Source organism: Erpetoichthys calabaricus, chromosome 16, assembly GCF_900747795.2.
Source record: "Erpetoichthys calabaricus chromosome 16, fErpCal1.3, whole genome shotgun sequence".
In the NCBI taxonomy this organism is placed as follows: Eukaryota; Metazoa; Chordata; class Cladistia; order Polypteriformes; family Polypteridae; genus Erpetoichthys; species Erpetoichthys calabaricus.
Genome location: NC_041409.2, coordinates 26,384,390 through 26,403,493, shown reverse-complemented (window position 1 = coordinate 26,403,493; position 19,104 = coordinate 26,384,390). Strand labels below are relative to the sequence as shown.

The 19,104-nt window shown below is 34.8% G+C and overlaps 1 protein-coding gene across 1 annotated transcript in view; it reads left to right on the top strand.

The window, feature by feature from the left end:
• The window catches only part of vrk1 (VRK serine/threonine kinase 1), a 42,890-nt gene that overhangs the window by 3,987 nt on the left and 19,799 nt on the right, over positions 1-19,104 (top strand). Inside the window, exons 4-10 of the mRNA XM_028821263.2 lie at positions 501-570; positions 2,348-2,435; positions 6,059-6,167; positions 8,398-8,490; positions 8,979-9,111; positions 9,344-9,464; positions 15,294-15,352. Of these exons, the coding sequence (XP_028677096.2) occupies positions 501-570; positions 2,348-2,435; positions 6,059-6,167; positions 8,398-8,490; positions 8,979-9,111; positions 9,344-9,464; positions 15,294-15,352 (673 nt within the window). The remainder of the gene's footprint in view (positions 1-500; positions 571-2,347; positions 2,436-6,058; positions 6,168-8,397; positions 8,491-8,978; positions 9,112-9,343; positions 9,465-15,293; positions 15,353-19,104) is intronic.

The following is a 19,104-nucleotide window of genomic DNA, read 5'->3' as shown; positions in this document are numbered from 1 at the left end:
TACCAGTACATCAGGTAAGATCATGTTCTGTATTTTAATGCAGTCTTGTTTATAGTGGCACTAGAGTGTGGTGATGTGGTTTGACATACATGTATAGAATATTGTTATACTCTTACCTGCAACAGTTCTGTTACTGGTTGTCCTACAGTTTTTATCATTACTATTATCATAAGTATGTCAATATAAAGCACAAGAGAAAATAATGCTTGAAATGTGGTTACCCCCTTGACATTAGCAACTGTAAGTTAAATATGGTTAAAATATTGGCTCTGCATTGGCAAAATGTATTGCTGAAGCCAATTGAAACAATCAACCAACAAATGTAAGGGATGTTCCAAGTTTAGGTCTTTTATGGGGAAAAAAAAGTAAAAAAGGGTAAGTTTTCTTTTGATGTGCTGTAAACATTCTTTATATTTTTTGTGATTACTTGTAATGGTTGTACTTTTTATTGCTTCAGTATTTGAAAAGCATGTCTGATCATGTTATGTTATATTTTCCAGGAACCAAGTGAAAATGGACCTTTATTTTCTGAACTGAAGTTCTACATGAGAGCTGCTAAACCTGATCTAAGTAAGTTTCAGTTACTTTTTGCAGTTTCTCTTGTAATATTCATGATATTGGCTTTGTGATTTTATTTTTTGTTAATCCAGATTTTAAACCTACATGATAAAACAGCCAGTTTAATACAACATTAAATGTGATTACATTTATACAAAATGCCTTCTAAGATTAACATGTTGCAGGGACCACAGGCAATGCATTAATTAAATGTGTACAAATCTTTCCTCGGGTCTCCCCAGACAATTCTCCTTTATTTTATTAAGAAAAGTAATATTTTATTCATTAAAATTTAATGTTGTTGGTAAATATATAGCCCATTAGCAATTTACTTCTAGTCTTTCACAACTTTTTTGCACTGTTGTTTTTTTAATAAACTGTACTGAAGGTTTTAATATTTTGCTTTTTATTTAAATTTATTTTCTTACCTTTTTATGATATTTGTTATTTGATTTAAGTTAATTTGCAAATTCCATATTCCTTATTACAAACTTCTATGATGCTTATTAATAACGCTTTATATGTATATGTGTGTGTGTGTCTCTGTAAATACAGCAGTGCGGAAACTCAATTTTTATTTATTTTTTTAATATTAGTAGCTGCATAAACGTTTGCAGTTAGATACTCGTGGTTATTGCATTTATATGATATTTACTGCAAGATGCAAAATTAATTTGTATACATCCATATATGTACAAATTGTTAACCAATATTCTGGTTTTCATCTTACATCACAAATGTGGAGGTTATGTTTGTTGGTCACTTGGGTGCAACACTGGCTGCAAAGCAGGATTCAGCCTCGCTTTGCACTTTCAGTATAGGTAGAAAATTGCATAATAAAAAAGAATTCTAAATAAAATACAGGTAATTTCACACAATGTTGGGAAATGTTATGTAACTTCCTGCTTAGTTTGTGTACTGCCAAGCCTAAAACTTTGTGTTCACTTTTGGTGTTACTCTGTGTATTTTTTTTTTTTTTCCCAAGCTCATTTTTTTTTGGCCTCTTCCTATACTAAAATTTGATTAATTGGCCATATTCTCTTGATTTTCACTCTTGGAAAATAATGTTCACATAAGACAGTGACGCACACATGATTTGGGGGACATGCCAGACTTAAAAGACTGCTCTTGCTGGATCACATCACCTTAAGGCTGTCATATTACACAACTAGTATTGTAGGGTATGACAAATTAAACAAATCCATACAGGCTTTTCATCACGGTTTCACATTTCCAAAGTATTCCGAGTATTCTGTATTCTAACAGCCAATCATATGCTTTTTTTTTTTCTCTTCAGTTCTTTTGTGGTAGGAAAAAACAGAAAGAATAGGCTGTCTTCTGCTTACATGGTCCAAAACATCTGTACTAAATCTTTTGTCATGGTTTCATTGTATAGAATATTCAGTTTATCCTGGTGAGCACTTACTAGTTGTCGATTCTTACACACACAGAGCGCACACTTACAATTTAAGACAAAATCAGACCTGTTTGATTCTTTGTGGTCGAGTCGCTGACCTGTCTGACTGAGTCCTTGGGGATGCCACACTACACAATTGGTTGTCATGGGAGCGCACTTAACTGCCCCAAACTCTATAATAGTATGCAATGAAGTCTATGACTGAAAAATTATTAACAAAATGTGGGATGAAATTGAACAAGTACAGGCATATTTGTATTTGGAAACTGCATGTTCATTTTGCAAGAAGGAAACAAAGACACTTTATTTATTGTAAATCTGCTTTTTTTTTATAATGAACTGAACAATAATTATTGTTTCCTGTAATTTCAGTTACTAATTGGGTCAAATCTAAGAAACTAAAGTATTTGGGAGTGCCCAAGTACTGGGGATCTGGTCTGTATGAGAAAGGAGGAAAAAGGTAAAAAATAATTACTAATTAATATATTAGCTAATGTGTATAGTAAGCATCAAACGTCTGTTGGCATAAAATATATATATACAGTATTTATATACAGTCTGTGTGTGTGTGTGTGTGTATATATATATATAATATATAAAATATACAGTATATATATACACACACACAGGGTGAATCAAAATTATGTTAACACTAATTGTACTGCTATGGATATACTTGTATACAATTTTTGTAGATAATATATTTGCCACATATGGTCCATGTGTTGAACATGATGGTAAACAGGTTGAGACATTCCTGTTAATCATCTTGCACATATGAAGTATGTTTTGTGAATAAATTGTTTCTTCCATTCAAATGTTAACATAATTTTGACTCGCCCAATTAGAGAGATAGATATAAACATGTAGAGTATTTGCTTCACTTTGCTGAGAAATATAAATATTGATTAGTGTATGTACACAAAAACCTTATCAATTCTCCTTTTTTTAAAAAAATTTTATTCAAAGCTAAGGTTAAATGTTTATACTTTATTCTTCTCTTGGTTTGTTGTGGATACATGATCATCATTAACCAACATAATTAACTATTTCAGTAACAATTAACTAATATTCAGATATTTAGATGATAATTACAACATTATACATTAGTTTGTATGTTTCAGTGTGACACCTCAGAAGATTACAAGGTTATGTTCAAATTCCTTACAAAGTACATATATTGGCAATAAAATGTGTAGATGATTTTTAAAGCAGATGGTACAAAATGACCAGTTTACTTTATGTGACAGATATATTTATTATGGCCTCTTTGTGATTTATCTGCCATTTTGTAAAGTACTGTAAACCACCACTGTACTTCGGACATTATTAATTGTACACTTATGTTTTCATATAGGCAAATGTTGCTTTCATTTTTAAGGAATGTTAAGAATTTCTGAAACAGCCTTCAGGCAAACCAGACCCATCAATTTGACAAACCTTAGAATGTGTTTTACTTCTTTAATGTTTAAATAACCAAATGCTGTCAACAGTTGTACAATTTAGATAATATTTAGCACTACTGCACCTTCATAACCCTATTAAAAAATGGGATAGGAGGTAAGATGTAAATAAAAACTGAAAGCAGTAATTTTGTAAATGCTCTTTTGACCCATGTTTAATTGAAAACTGTGTAAAGTTTAAACTAATCAACCTCATTTGTTTTGTTAAATAAATACTCATTCTAAATGTGATGCCTGCAGCACATTTCACAAACGCTGGGACTGGAGTGTGTTTACCTCTGTGTTACATTGCCTTTCCTTTTAATAACATTCGATAATCATTTGGGAACTGAAGACACCAATTGTAATGTTGAAAATAGGATTTGTTTCCCCATTCTTGCTTGATATTGGACTTCAGCTGCTCAACAGTCTTGGGTCAGTATTGGCTTATTTTGTGTTTTGTAATATACTGCATATTTTCAAGAGTGGAGAGATCTGAATGCAGGCAAGCCAGTCTATCACTTACTTACACACTGATTGTGAAACCACAGTATTGTAATACATGCTGAATGTGACTTGATGTTGTCTTTCTGAAATAAGCAAGGATGTCTTTGAAAAAGACATCATATAGCTGGTAGCATATGTTGCTTCAAAATGCCAATGTACTCTTAAGTGTTAACGGTGCCTTCACAGATGTACAAGTTTTTGATGGCATGGGCATTAACACCCCCCCGTCATCCCCAGCCCATACTTGACAGAAGCTGGATTTACAATTACATTTACATGCAGAAGCTGGATTTGGAACTTGGAATTGTTAACAAAGGTTGAGCCTTATCTTTTTTTAGTCTGGAAATCACAATTCATTTTCTTCAAAAACAAGTTGAAAGGTGGACTCGTCGGACCACGACACATTTTTACTTTGCATTAGTCCATCTAAAATTAACTTTAGCCCAAAGAAGTCAGTATAAATTTTGAATGTTGCTGATGTATGTATACCTTCCGCTTTGGGTAGTATAGTTTTGGCTTACATTTGTAGATGCTGTTACACATTTTGTTTACTGACAGTAGTGTTTTGAATTACTCCCAAGCCATTGTGCTCCCATTCATTATAGAAGAATGTTGTTGGGTTTTTTTTGTTTTTTTTTTTTTTTTATCCAATGCTATGTGAAGGCTCGAATGTTCTGGGCATGAGGTAGTGGGTTTCTGATTCTCTAAATCTTTTAATGATGTTATGGACTATAGATGGTGAAATCCCTAAATTGCAGTTATATGTTGAAAAGTGTTGTTTCTATATGTTGCAGGCATCAAAATTTGAATTTGCTTATACAGTACTTACACATTTATTTACAGTTTATTTGGTAAAACATTATATATCTTTGTACTGTTTTCAATTAAATATGGACAAAAAGTATATACACATCACTGATTTCTGTATTTTACATACTGTCCCATCTTTTTTGGAAACTGGGTTGTAAAATAATTACAACTGTACCTGGTAAGAGAAAAGAAATTTTAACTTGTTTAACTTTTCTCAACCAGTGTCCTTTGATTTGGACTTGCTGCTTGAATTTTTCAAGAACTTTTTCTTTTGTATTTTTTTTCTTTTTATATAATAAAGTTTGACTGTATAGTATGAGGTACATTGAAGGTATATAATGGATACTGAAAGTTATTCTTAAGAAAATATTTAATTCCAAATAACATATGGTAGTATTTAAATATGTCCATATGTCTTTGTTTAAATACAATGTATGTACAATTTTATTTAAAATCATATTTACCTGTTGCACATATTTAATTTCTAGTTTGGTAGTGTATTGTTGTTTTTTATTGTGTCTGTGTGCACCTCAAATCAAGATTTTATTGTTAGAATTGTATTATTCATGTAGTAACATAAGCCTCTTACTGAAGTTTTTCTTGTAACAAAGCTTGTAAAATAATGGCAGTGATTGAATATACTAGTTTGAGTAATTGTCTGAACATTTCCTATGTGGTACATCTTAATTTTGCATTATTGTGTTATTAACATACATTGAATAGAACTGGAAAGGGGAGAATGATAGTTAAGTAAAATGAAGTATTCAATCATGTTTAAGTTAACCAATGCAATGTTTGACGCGCCTGTGGTCCTCCAGCAATGACTGTGAGCACCTTTGTATTTTGAAACAATTTCTAAATGTGGAGATTCTGCTTTAAGCATTTTTTTAATGTGTAATGATAATGGGGTTCTAAAATCGATAAAATAGGTTGGTTTGTGTTTTTCACAGATTGCTTTGTACTTCATGGCATAAAAAAATCATTCTGCATATTTTTTTTTTGTATTCAGCCCTACCAATGTGAGACCTAGTCATTTTGTAGTTGTCTTGTAAATATGAGACTACATACACTTGCTTTGGGACACAATACAGTCTCCAATTTGAAGCTGAATTTTTTTTTCTGCTACAGTAAAAAAAATGTAGAGTTCCTGGAAAACGTCTTTGTGATAACATGCAACGCCTTTGCTGAACACACCCCTTCCTTGATCTAGACCTGGGACCCAAGTGGTGACATGTTGAAATGATATAATTGTACCACTAGCATTTGGTTAATTATTTGTATATTCTGTATATTTTTAATAAACAGTGTACTTTTTGTTTTGTAGGTATAGGTTTATGGTTATGGACCGTTTTGGTAAAGATCTTCAAAAAATCTTTGAAGAAAATGACAGACAATTTGCTCGGAAAACTGTTCTCCAGTTAGGGCTTAGAATAGTAAGTATTTTTTAAGTTTTTTACTTAATGTCATGTTTTTAAACAGCATGACTCTGTATAATTAACCTAGCCAACCTTTGAAAAAAATATTGGTACACAATATAGTTTATTACTTTATTGTGTGATTTTTTTTTTTGATGAACATTTAAAACAAGTGAGACAAAACTGCAAAATGCTTCATGCAGTATAATTTACCAGTTGTTAATAAACTAACCCAAGTACATTTCAATTTTGTATTAGATCAAGTACATATTTATAGTTGAAATTTGTGGATTTTCTTAAAGGACCTGAGATCCCTATATTGTGGTTTTAATTTTTTTTTAAAAGGTATTGAGATAGAATCTCAATAGTATTATTTCTTGTTCATGACTATATTTCAATGGATCCAATAAGTAATGATTGCTGTTTAAAAGTTAATTGTAAAACTACAAATAAACCCCAGTGTTGAATGGGATAACAATTTTTTTTATTAACTCTGCATTGCTTATTACAACATTATATTTTAGTAACACTTTTGTTTAGGTACTGCAAACATTTATTTCGTATTCAGTAAAAGTCCAAAAATCCAGATGCCAGAAATTCCCATACAGTGATCCCTCGCTATATCGCGCTTCACCTTTCGCGGCTTCACTCCATCGCGGATTTTATATGTAAGCATATTTAAATATATATCGCGGATTTTTTGCTGGTTCGCGGATTTCTGCGGACAATGGGTCTTTTAATTTCTGGTACATGCTTCCTCAGTTGGTTTGCCCAGTTGGTTTCATACAAGGGATGCTATTGGCAGATGGCTGAGAAGCTAGATTGCTTACTCTTCTCTCTCTCTTGCCCTGACTTTCTCTGATCCTGACGTAGGGGGATTGAGCAGGGGGGCTGTTCGCACACCTAGACGATACGGACGCTCGTTTAAAAATGCTGAAAGATTATCTTCACGTTGCTATCTTTTGTGCAGCTGATTCCTGAAACGACATGCTGCACGGTGCTTCGCATACTTAAAAGCTCGAAGGGCACGTATTGATTTTTGACTGAAAAACAAACTCTGTCTCTCTCTCTCTCTCTCTCTCCCTGCTCCTGATGGAGGGGGTGTGAGCTGCCGCCTTCAACAGCTTTGTGCCGCGGTGCTTCGCATACTTAAAAGCCAAACAGCCCTATTGATTTGTTTGCTAGAGATTGTTTTCTCTATCTATGTGACATTCTGTGCTCCTGACACGCACTCCTTTGAAGAGGAAGATATGTTTGCATTCTTTTAATTGTGAGACAGAACTGTCATCTCTGTCTTGTCATGGAGCACAGTTTAAACTTTTGAAAAAGAGACAAATGTTTGTTTGCAGTGTTTGAATAACGTTCCTGTCACTCTACAACCTCCTGTGTTTCTGCGCAAATCTGTGACCCAAGCATGACAATATAAAAATAACCATATAAACATATGGTTTCTACTTCACGGATTTTCTTATTTCGCGGGTGGCTCTGGAACGCAACCCCCGCGATGGAGGAGGGATTACTGTAACTCAATTTTTTTTTTTTTTAAGCGAGCATAATCACTCCAGATGCTCAGCAGCAACAATAAAACAAAACAGATACCTTGAACACAAATTAATTTCAGACTTGTAACTAAGGTGATATAAGAATTATTTAAAGAAAATAATAAAACTCTGTTCATCAAGCCAATGTCCCATCCACAAACAGTCCTGAAGACACAGTCATGGAAATTAACAAATATTAATTAACGAGTATGCAACATAATTTGATTGTTCACCCCCTTTATTTTTTCTTAAATTTGAATTTTAAAAGCACTGCCTGAGAATGTGAAAAATCTGACCAATCCAGATATTTTGACTTTTATTGTACTGTTATTAACAAAAAGCTTCTTTTAGTCCTAAATAACCACTTTACTGATGCTTTATCGGTGTTATTACCTTTGTTGTGCGGTCTGCTAAAATAACTTCATTTTGGAATGGTCAGAGGTACTTTGTGTGACAAGTCTTTTCATATTCCTGTCGTTTGTACAGGACCTTTGAATCCATCATATTCACAAGTAATTTTACCAGCATATCATAGGCTGTTAATATGCTGCTTTGTGTTAAGACCAAAAGAAGCCTTTGTTAATTTCTTTTTCACATAACAGTATATGAGTAATAGATGCATTTTTGCAGTACTTGATAAAAATGTCTTGATGAAAATAAGTATAGTTTTGTTATTTTAAATCATTTTGTTCAAACCTTTTTACAAGCTTGATACCCTGGAATACATTCATGAGCATGAGTATGTTCATGCTGACATAAAAGCATCAAACCTGCTGCTTGATTACAAGAATCCAAATCAGGTAAATATGCTTTATATGAACATTTATGCCATTGCCTTTTTCCTTTAGTGACACATTTTCTTGATGGTTTGAGTTTATTTTTCCCAATAATGCAAAAAATATTTGTTGAATATAAATGAAGATAGGAAACATCCTAATTGCACATTTTTGCACTCAATGTGTGTTAATTCTTAGTAAATTGATTCTGTTTGGGGGGGGAAAAAAAAAACTATTAAAAAAAATCTTTGAATAAATCAGTTATTGAGCTAAGTGAAAAAATTGCAAAGTATTTCCAGAGCAAATAAATGCAACCCATTTTTAATTTGCTTTTTAATAATGTATTAGTGGTATATTAAAGAGCTATTTTTAATTACAATTTAGCAGAGACTCTCTGAGGATTTGTAGGTTTAAATGATGTTCTTTATCACACAGTCATTTCAGTTTAACTTTTATATAGATTAAAGAATAAATAATATTTCTATATATTTTCCCTTCATTGCCATACAAAGGTCTATTTAGTAGATTATGGCCTGGCCTACAGGTATTCCCCTAATGGAGTTCACAAAGAATATAAAGAAGATCCCAAAAGATGTCATGACGGGACCATTGAGTTTACTAGCATAGATGCACATTGTGGAGTATGTAAGTTAACATAAACTATGTTATAGTTTGCAGTAGTTTTATTTACGCATTAAGTGTATTTTGATGTTTGATATAGAGGAAAATGTATTTACATTATTGGTACTTTAAATTTACACTCTCTATTTTGTTTTAAATTTAATTGTATTCAAATCTTTTTTTGTTTTAATGGCAGTGAGCAAATGATGCACTAGTTTTCCATGATAAAAATGTATCTCCCATGTTCTTTTTTCAGATTCATCAAGACGAAGCGACCTAGAGATTTTGGGTTACTGCATGATTCAGTGGCTGTGTGGAAAGCTACCATGGGAAAAGAACCTGAAAGATCCATGCTATGTTAGAGATTATAAAGTCAAGTGAGAAATCTAGATATTTGTTATTCATCCTATTACACATTTATTATATCATTTATATATATCAGTTCCATTTCCTGTTTCCCCTTATTCCATTACAGGGTCATAGGAAGCCTAACTATTGTACTAGCTTTGGGTGCAAGGAAGAAACCAATCACTCAAAGGACACAAGTGCAAATCACACAGCACACTCATTCAGATAGACACACTGGCTCGTACAGGGGCTATTTAGATTGAATATTTACTCCAAACTCTGTATTGGGATGAGAGGGGAAATGGAAATACCCAAAAATCCAATGCAAACTAAAATATAGTAATTTCTGTACTGGCTTTCTTTTATTTTTGGTGTACTGTATATTTCTGCATAGTTTTTTGCAATAGTGTGATCTGTTATACTATTTAGAATATACACCCTTTCTTTGTTTAAAATACTAGTGGATTATTTCTGCAAAATGTTTTGTCATTACAACAATGCAACAGCTTAAGAGTTGTGGTAATATGGATTCCTAAATACATTGCAACCTTCCTGAGTAGCTACTGCATCTGTCTGAAAAAGTGACTTACAAAGAACACATACTATATACCCATCTTATTAAAACTATAACTGAAATTACTGAGTATGTCATGACACTTACATAAAACAATATTGGTTTACCACTTTTTCTGCTGTAAACAAACAGTTGTGCTGTGTAAGATCGTGTAATCTTATCATAGACACTAATTAACACTAGAATTACCAGAGCCTACGAAAAAACTCGTAGATCCGGCCCACCTTAAATCGATTCTTAAATCCGCCAGCGTCTTTTGTCCTCTAAATGTGCTGATAAAGACAAGCTGCCAGCAGCCGGCTATTCCATCCCTCCTCCGACTTAGAACGTGCACAAACTTCTCCCAGCTCATGCCTTGATTGATTATCTGGGAGTGAAGTGGAGTTTTAGAGTGGAAATAATAGATCGTTATTTGGAACACACGCATTTCATGTGTGTTCCGTTTCTACAGTAATCTGTGTAAACACATTGTTAAAACAGAAACTTTTTTTATATTTTAGTAATAAATGTTACAAAATGTAGGCATAAACTATAGAATGTGTAAAGCCCGAATTCCAAAGATCAAATAAACACTTTCACAAAAGCTTCGAGGATGATGCAACAGTTCCTGTGGCGTAGCGCGCTAAGATTTGCCTCTGAAAGCGCAGCAGCTTTGTCGTGCCTCACAGACTTGAGTTTGATTCCCCGTGGGGGATTAATTGTTACTTTTTTTTTCTTTTTATCCTCAAACGGACATAAAATTTATAAATTGGTATGCACTGTCAGTTAATGAGATCATTATATTTTCATGTGGGATGCTCCTTTTAAAATATTTTTTAAACAATTGAGACTGCAATTAACATGAACAACTGTCCTTATAACTGTTATTTTTAAGATCGATAACACAGACACAGAGCACTGCGTAGTAGAGAGACAGACAGGCAGAGATATATAAATAAACAGGGAAGGCACATGTACTGAAAGAAAAAAAAGATCAACATGTGCGTTGTTCCTGCTGCACTGAATAAGCTCGCGCGCTCTAACATCACCCCTCCCCCTGATCTGACTCTCTAAGTAACAGCACAAGTACAGACGCAAACCAAGTGTAATCAAGAGTCCCCAGTTCGATCCCCACTCACTCCTATAATTGCCGTTTTTAGTAGTAAGCTGCTCTTTTTGTTAATATATTACAGTACACACATGCACTTGGTTTGCGTCTGTACTTGCGCTGTTACTTAGAGAGTCAGATCGGGGGGAGGGGTGATGTTAGAGCGCGTGAGGTTATTCAGTGCAGCAGGAACAATGCACTGCACGGATTAATTGTATTTACATAAATCCTATGGGGGAAATTACTTTGGGTCACGACCAAATCGGGTTGCGACCAGAGTTTTGAAACTAATTACGGGCGAGACCCGAGGTTCCACTGTAATGTGAATTTTTAACAAGTTTGTTTGAAGAGCTTCATGGTTAAGATACATTTTTATGTAGCACAGTGTGTGCAGAAATGACTTATTCCCATTTTTTCTATTGATAATGTTGAAGTAGTTGTAGTAGGTAAATAACATCATAATAGGAAAAATTATTTGTGAGATGCTTACTGCAGCTGTTTTTCTCATTGTAATATTAAAAGGCATATATGTCTTAACTAGTTTTAAATCATGTTTTGTTATATAAAATATTCACACACACATACACACTTATCAGCCACAGCATTAAAGCCATTTGCCTAATATTGTGTAGGTCCCATTCTTTCTACCAAAACAGCTGTGACCTGTCAAGGCATAGTCTCCACAAGATGTCTGAAAGTGTCCTGTGGTATCTGCCACCAAGCCATTAGCATCAGATCCTTTAAGTCCTGCAAGTTGTGAGGTAGGGCCTCCATGGATTGGAGTTGTTTTTCCAGCACATTCCACAGATGCACAGTCAAACATCTGGGAAATTTGGGGACCAAGTTAACACCTTGAACTCTTTATTTCCTCAAGCTATTCCTAAGCAATTTTTGCGGTGTGGCAGGGTGCCTTCTCCTGTTGAAAGAGGCCATTGCCAGCAGAGAATACTGTTGCTAAGAAGGGATGTATGTGGCCAATAGTCCCGAGGTAGAGGGTACATGTCAATGTAATACCTACTTTAATACCAGGATACAAGGTTTCCCAACAGAACCGTGCACAGAGCATCACATTGCCTATGCCAGCTTTCTTTCTTCCCATAGTACATCCTGCTGCCATCTCTTCACTAGGAAAAAGATTCACATGGAACCGGCTGTCCATGTGATCTAAAAGGAAATGTGATTCTAAGACGAGGCCAATTTATTCCATTGCTCCATGGTTCAGTTCTGACGCTTACATGCTCATTGTAGGAACTTTTGGACAAGGATCAGCATGATCAGCACAGACACTCTGACTGGTCTGCTGCTATGCAGCAAGCTGCAATGCACTGTGTATTCCAACGCCTTTCTCTCATGGGCAGCATTATGTTTTCAGCAATTTGTACTATAGTAACATACTTCTGTAGGAGCTGACCAGATGGGCTAGCCCTTGCTCCCCATATGTGCATCAGTGAGCCTTGTGCACCCCTGATCTTGTTGCCAATTTACCAGTTGGCTTTCCTTTGACCACTTTTGGTAGGCTGGTCACCTAGCCATCACAATTTAGCTCTTATCAAATTTGCTCAGATCCTTACACCTGCCCATTTTCCTATTAAAGTAATGCAAATCAGTGGTGTTATTAAACTAAATGGGCAGCCTTCTGGGGGTAAAAAACAGCTCAGTATGTCTTGCATTCATAAAACATGCCTATCAGTGTTGTTGGATAGCAAGTGAATTTTATGGAGGTTTGTTTTTATGGGACTGCATTAATTTTTGAGTGACTTATTAACATTTTGCTCTTATTTATTGTTGAGGTGATTTTTAAATAGCATGCATTTTACAAAGAAGACGCTTATAGCAATAAATGTGCTTTTGCTCTGCAGAATTTATTTGTACCATTGCAAAATTTTTAATATTAGTCACTTTTATAGTTAGTTCATTGTATTAAAAATACTTTTGGCATATTGCTTAGTTTGCTGTACTTAGAATGCCAAATTATTTGCTACAATCAAAATACCATGAGAACTGGTTATAGAAAGTACAGTTTCACTGTCTGTAATTAAGAATGGCTTACTGTGTATTTATTTTACATACCTTAACTTCCAAAAACAGGTATCAAGTCATAGAAGCATCAAAACTGAAACAATACCACTTTCAATTAGTTATACTTTTTGGTTACTGTTTTGGCCTACTGTGAATGAATAGTGTGTGATTGAGCATGTTATAACATCAGTTGCATTTTGTTTGCCTAAGAAAGTTGCAATTTGATCATTACAAAGACTGCTTTGCTAGAAAACAGCAATTAAATGTGAGTAATTCTTCTGAATTCTTCTGAACTTCTTCTGAATTCTTCTGAACTTTTAATACAAATTAACAAACAAGCATGGATTGATTGGTCATCAGTTTATTAAAGGGTGACTGCAAGATGATGCTCATATACAATCATAAATAACCAAACATCCTAACACACACATGGAGTGGAATTTTGGAAGAAACCGGAGCACCCAAAGATAGTTCTTGTGAAAACAGAAAATTTGCTAGCTCTGTACAGCTAGTCATGGTATTAGGATATGAACACGTTACTAGAACTGTGAAATAAGTTCTAATCCCTGCACCTTCTTACCACAGAAATCTTGACCACTTAAGTTCAATATGTTAAGAAGCCTGTAGAGGACTCTACATATACTCAGACTGTATGAATAAATGAGTTTAAAAATGTGTATAATTTGTTATTAGTAAATAGGTAAAAAAAATACCTTAATATTTGTTCTGCAAAATATTCTTAAGAAAGTAAGAAATCAGAACATGACCAATATTTGCAAAAACGGTTGCATAGGATTACATAAATGGCACATCCTAAAATGGCTACTAGCGGAATGTAAGGTGCTAAAGAAGTATATTTATGTTAAAAATAACTCAAGTTTAAATTTAAGACAAGTGGTTTTAAATCAAATTTTGCATTGTAAGGAATTAAATGTGCTGTACCTTAAGTATTTAGCATCTGTTATACTCACTTACAGTAGTACTAGGGTGTTGTACCGTGTTAGCCATTATGAATGTAGAGAAAAGCCAAGCAAAATGACACCTTTTATTGGCTAACTAAAAAGATTACAATATGCAAGCTTTCGAGGCAACTCAGGCCCCTTCTTCAGGCAACATGTAATCACATCTTGCCTGAAGAAGGGGCCTGAGTTGCCTCGAAAGCTTGCATATTGTAATCTTTTTAGTTAGCCAATAAAAGGTGTCATTTTGCTTGGCTTTTCTCTACACTCACTTACAGTATAATGTTAATTGAGAAATGAAGCATTGTGCATTAACTGTAAGAGTTAATGATGTGGAAACTGTACCATTATAATTTAGTTTCAGATTTAGAAAAGTAATCTCTTAAAGTTTAAGGTTTGTTTTATTTCAATACGAATGCACTAAATATTTTAGTCGGAGGTAAGAACTACACATCAAAATAGTAGACTTTGTAGTGTCCATTTATAATCTAATAATAATTACTGCACACTTGGAGGCATGCTAAAAAATTCTCAGCAGCACTAAAGTGCAATAGCAGACATGAGCATATTCATGATTGATTTCACACATTTTTAAGCTACATTGCCCATATAAAGGAATACGTCTATGGAAGTTCATGCAAATATTTATTACCAGCTTTACATTATATTTAGATAATAAGACTCTGTGGGAAAGTATTCAGTAATAGACTACCATGTCATCCAGGGATGCTTCCATCTGATGCAGTTTCCCAGCAGCCTTAACATTGGATAATCAAGTTTTGAAGGTAGAAGGTTGATGAATGCATAAATTACTGTTGTTTTTTTTTTTTTTTTAAATCACGACATCTATGTTAACCTTCCCTATTGCTCTGTTGTTGAGTTACTTTTCATTGTTTCTTCTGCACCCTGGCCCCATCCCATTTATACTTCTAACTTATGTTCATGTTTTCAGTGTAAACTGAAAGAAATATTTGATATTAGGTACTTCAAAATATGACAAGCATAGGAATAATCAATTAGTATGCTAGAAAAAAGCAAAATGTAAATCATTGTTTAATACTGTAAACATTTAACCTTAACAATGCTTTAAAATAATTATAAACTTACTAACAATACTTTGCTTTTATTTCTGACATGGTTATTTTTAAATGTTTTTTAAATTACAATATTTCTGAAAAAGATGTTCTTTTTTTTTTTTAAATATTAATTTTTTAAACAGGAGCAGAGAAAATCTATCAGTTTTCATGGAAGAGTGTTTCTCAGAAGGAGATAAACCAAGTAAGTGCTGATACTTTTTGTGTGTAACTTTTGGAAATAGATGGAGATATAAAATTAAAATTAAATGTTTGCACACACTTATTGAAATGCTGTAGTTTTTTTTTTTTAATGCTAAAGTTACAATCAGGGCAAATTATGACGTATTTTTCACCTTTATTAAGTTTAGGAAAAACAATAAAGTGAATATAGTACAATTGTATTTCATTTGGTATTAATCCTAAAAGGAACATTGGAGGACGAGAATCTTGGTACCCCTGATGGATCTTGATAAATGAATGGAAGTAATAGTCTGTTAAGATTTAAGAGAAAAATACAGTATATCTCATGCTTATGTTGTAATACTTGGTTAGTTTAATTCCAAAGAGATATGTGATGTAAATGTTTTAAATGAATTAACTAATGTTTTGCACAGTATAAGTAAGAGGTTTGTTTTATCCAAGGCTCACTCATTCATTGCCTGAGAATTTGTTTTCTCTTTCCTTATAAAGTATATATTATGAGTGACCCAGTTCAAAAGCCTGTTATTTGTGAAGATATTTTATTACTGAGTATACTCCAAATGTATGTTCTAGGTAATATGTTTGATTATAATAAGGTATGTTTTCAGTCTTTATATGCATTGTACTAAACTGCTTGTCAGATGAAGTCATTCTTGCATTCAGTGAATGGAAAATAAGGTGGTAGTTTTATCTTAAAGTAAGCTGAATAGAGTATTGATCATATATTCTCAAACACACAAGTCATGGAACACCTGGGGGCTCACGTGTAAAAGGTGCGTACGCACAGAAATGTTGCGTACGAACGTTGCCACACTGAAATTGCGATGTATAAAACCTAAACTTGGCGTAAAGCCACGCACATTTTCACAGTACCTCATACCCTGGCGTACACAAGTTCTCCGCTCAGTTTTGCAGACTGGCGGCACCCAGCGTCAAAGCAGTGCTACTGTTCCTGTGTGGTTACCCTTTCTTTCTTAGATCCACATTCCTGACGCAGCTTTATAAATACACTGAAACTAACTGCATATTGTTTATTAGTGTAATGCATCTGATTGTAATTAACCTGTAACAATATAATGGTCCAGGGAATAGCCATAGTATTCCAAATACCATAACTGCTTTAGTGTTGTTACTCTCACTGCACCTTCTCTTTCTTCTTTCAGCTGCTCCCGTTAAGGGTTGCCACAGCGGATCATCTTTTTCCATATTACTCTCACTGCACCACTCGGAATATATATATCACTGTATCCGAGTTTGGAATCACAGCAGCCGCTGATCGGAAAGAGAATTATCGGTATATAGCATCAAGCACACGCTGCCTCAGCCACGGCAAAACGCTTCAGAGCCTTTCCTGTATGGACCTCGCGGTTCAGAAATAGTTTCATCCCAAGAACTTTAAACATACTCAATCAGTCCATCAAGTGCTCCTTGTAGAACTGTTTGTACTTATAAGTACAATTACCTCACTGTAAACTTGCACTACAGTTATAATATTGCACAACCTGCGCCACTTTATAAAGCGCGTATTTACATATGATGACGATATCATTTTTAAGATAAAATGCAGCAAAATATGTTGATTATGTTATACAGATAAAACTTTAACTTCATTTAAATAATCTATATTGTTAATAATTAAACATGTGAGGACACTGTGTTGCAGCGCTAGCTAGTTTACGGATTGTTCCTACCTCATGCTGTATTCTTGCTGGGCTGGCGCGACACTGGAAGGATAGATAATGGATAGAATAATTAAACACGTACTACGAAGATATTTCAAAGTTCCTTAAACGTTTTGAAGAATTGTCGTTCTAAGCTTACAGATGACTTAACGTCTATTACAGAGCTGATTGTGTGGCGATTGGGTATTTGGAGAAAGAAAAGTAAGGACAGGAATTGGAGGTTCATACGTTTGAAAGACAGTAATACTGCAATAAATTATTTCATCGAAGGTTGCACATGGAGGAGCAAGCATCTTGCGAAAGACATGAACAATCACTGCGCCACCGTGTTCCCATGTGTAATAACATGCTTTCATTCCTATCATCATGAAAAAGATACAACATAAAGATCTCAGTATTTTAATTATTCAGAGAGCTGTAATATTACGAATGTAATGGATTCTGTGTCCTGTCGGAAGAAGAGAAAGCCCGGAAGCACGTAGTGATTCACACACACAGAGCACATAGAAGATCAAATACAAAACAAAGCATTTAACGTGCTACTTTAGTTACGATGGGATTTGAGAAACTACTAAATTAAACGATTTTAAGATGAAGTTTATGATGTTCTACTTTAATGACAAAGTAAACTATGTGATTAAAGTGGAAATTCTGAGATTAAAGTTGACATTTCAAGCTTTTTTCCCCACTGTGTGCCTATTTTTTTCTCTGTACCCTAATAAGCTTTTGTATGTCACTCAAACGGATGGCTATGACTTGCCTTTTCACGGTGACTTTGATGTATGACAACTTTTTTATTTCGGGCACTTTGCGACTTTGTGAACTTGAGCTTTCGAGTTTCTCCGACACTCTATGTCACTCGATCAACTTCCTTTTGTTGATTATATCACTGTTTAAACCAACGAATAGTAAGTTTTTCCTTGCCTCCACTTGGTATTCGCTGAAATTCTTCTGTTTTCCACCGTGCTTTTCCGATTGTCTTTTCACAGAACACTGAGCTTAAGGGCTATTTATATTGATTTGCATATTCAAAGAGGTGTAATTCTGGAAGGAGTTGGGGTGGGTCAGCAGGCGCATGCACGTGCGTTACTTTTCACACTGATCGGGATTTATGCAGCAGAATGTGGAAGTTGCCGAGCGCACAGATTTATGCATCTGGATTTTTCTGTGCGTACACACATTCCCGCTTTTGTGCTTATGCCATGTTATAGTGTGAGTTCTACACACTGCGTTATACATGAGGCCCCTGGTCATGATGGTGCCTATCATGGAACATTATAATAAAAATAAAAATTATAATAAGTTATTCACAGCGCATCACTTTTTCCACATTTTGTTATGTTACAGCCTTATTCCAAAATGGATTAAATTCATTTTATTTCCTCAGAATTCTACACATAACACCCCATAATGACAATGTGAAAAAAAGTTTACATGAGGTTTTTGCAAATTTATTAAAAATAAAAAACTGAGAAATCACATGTACATAAGTATTCACAAACAACAGTTAGGACCCGTCCCCCTACCCGAAGGCGGAGGGAGGCTACCCTCTCGTCTACTGGGTCCTAACTGTTGTTTGTGCGTGTGCACCGAACAGCAGTTCGGAGTACCCACCCTTTTTGGAGTCCCTGGAGGGGATGCTAGAGGGCATACCTTCTGGGGACTCCCTCGTTCTGCTGGGAGACTTCAATGCTCACGTGGGCAATAACAGTGAGACCTGGAAGAGCATGATTGGGAGGAATGGCCCCCCCCCCGATCTGAACCCGAACGGTGTTTTGTTATTGGACTTCTGTGCTCGTCACGGATTGCCCATAACGAACACCATGTTCAAGCATAGGGGTGTTCATATGTGCACTTGGCACCAGGACACCCTAGGCCGCAGTCCGATGATCGACTTTGTGGTCGTGTCATCGGACTTGCGGCTACATGTCTTGGACACTCGGGTGAAGAGAGGGGCGGAGCTGTCAACTGATCACCACCTGGTGGTGAGTTGGCTTCAATGGTGGGGGAAGATGCCGGTCAGGCCTGGTAGGCCCAAACGTGTTGTGAGGGTCTGCTGGGAACATCCGGC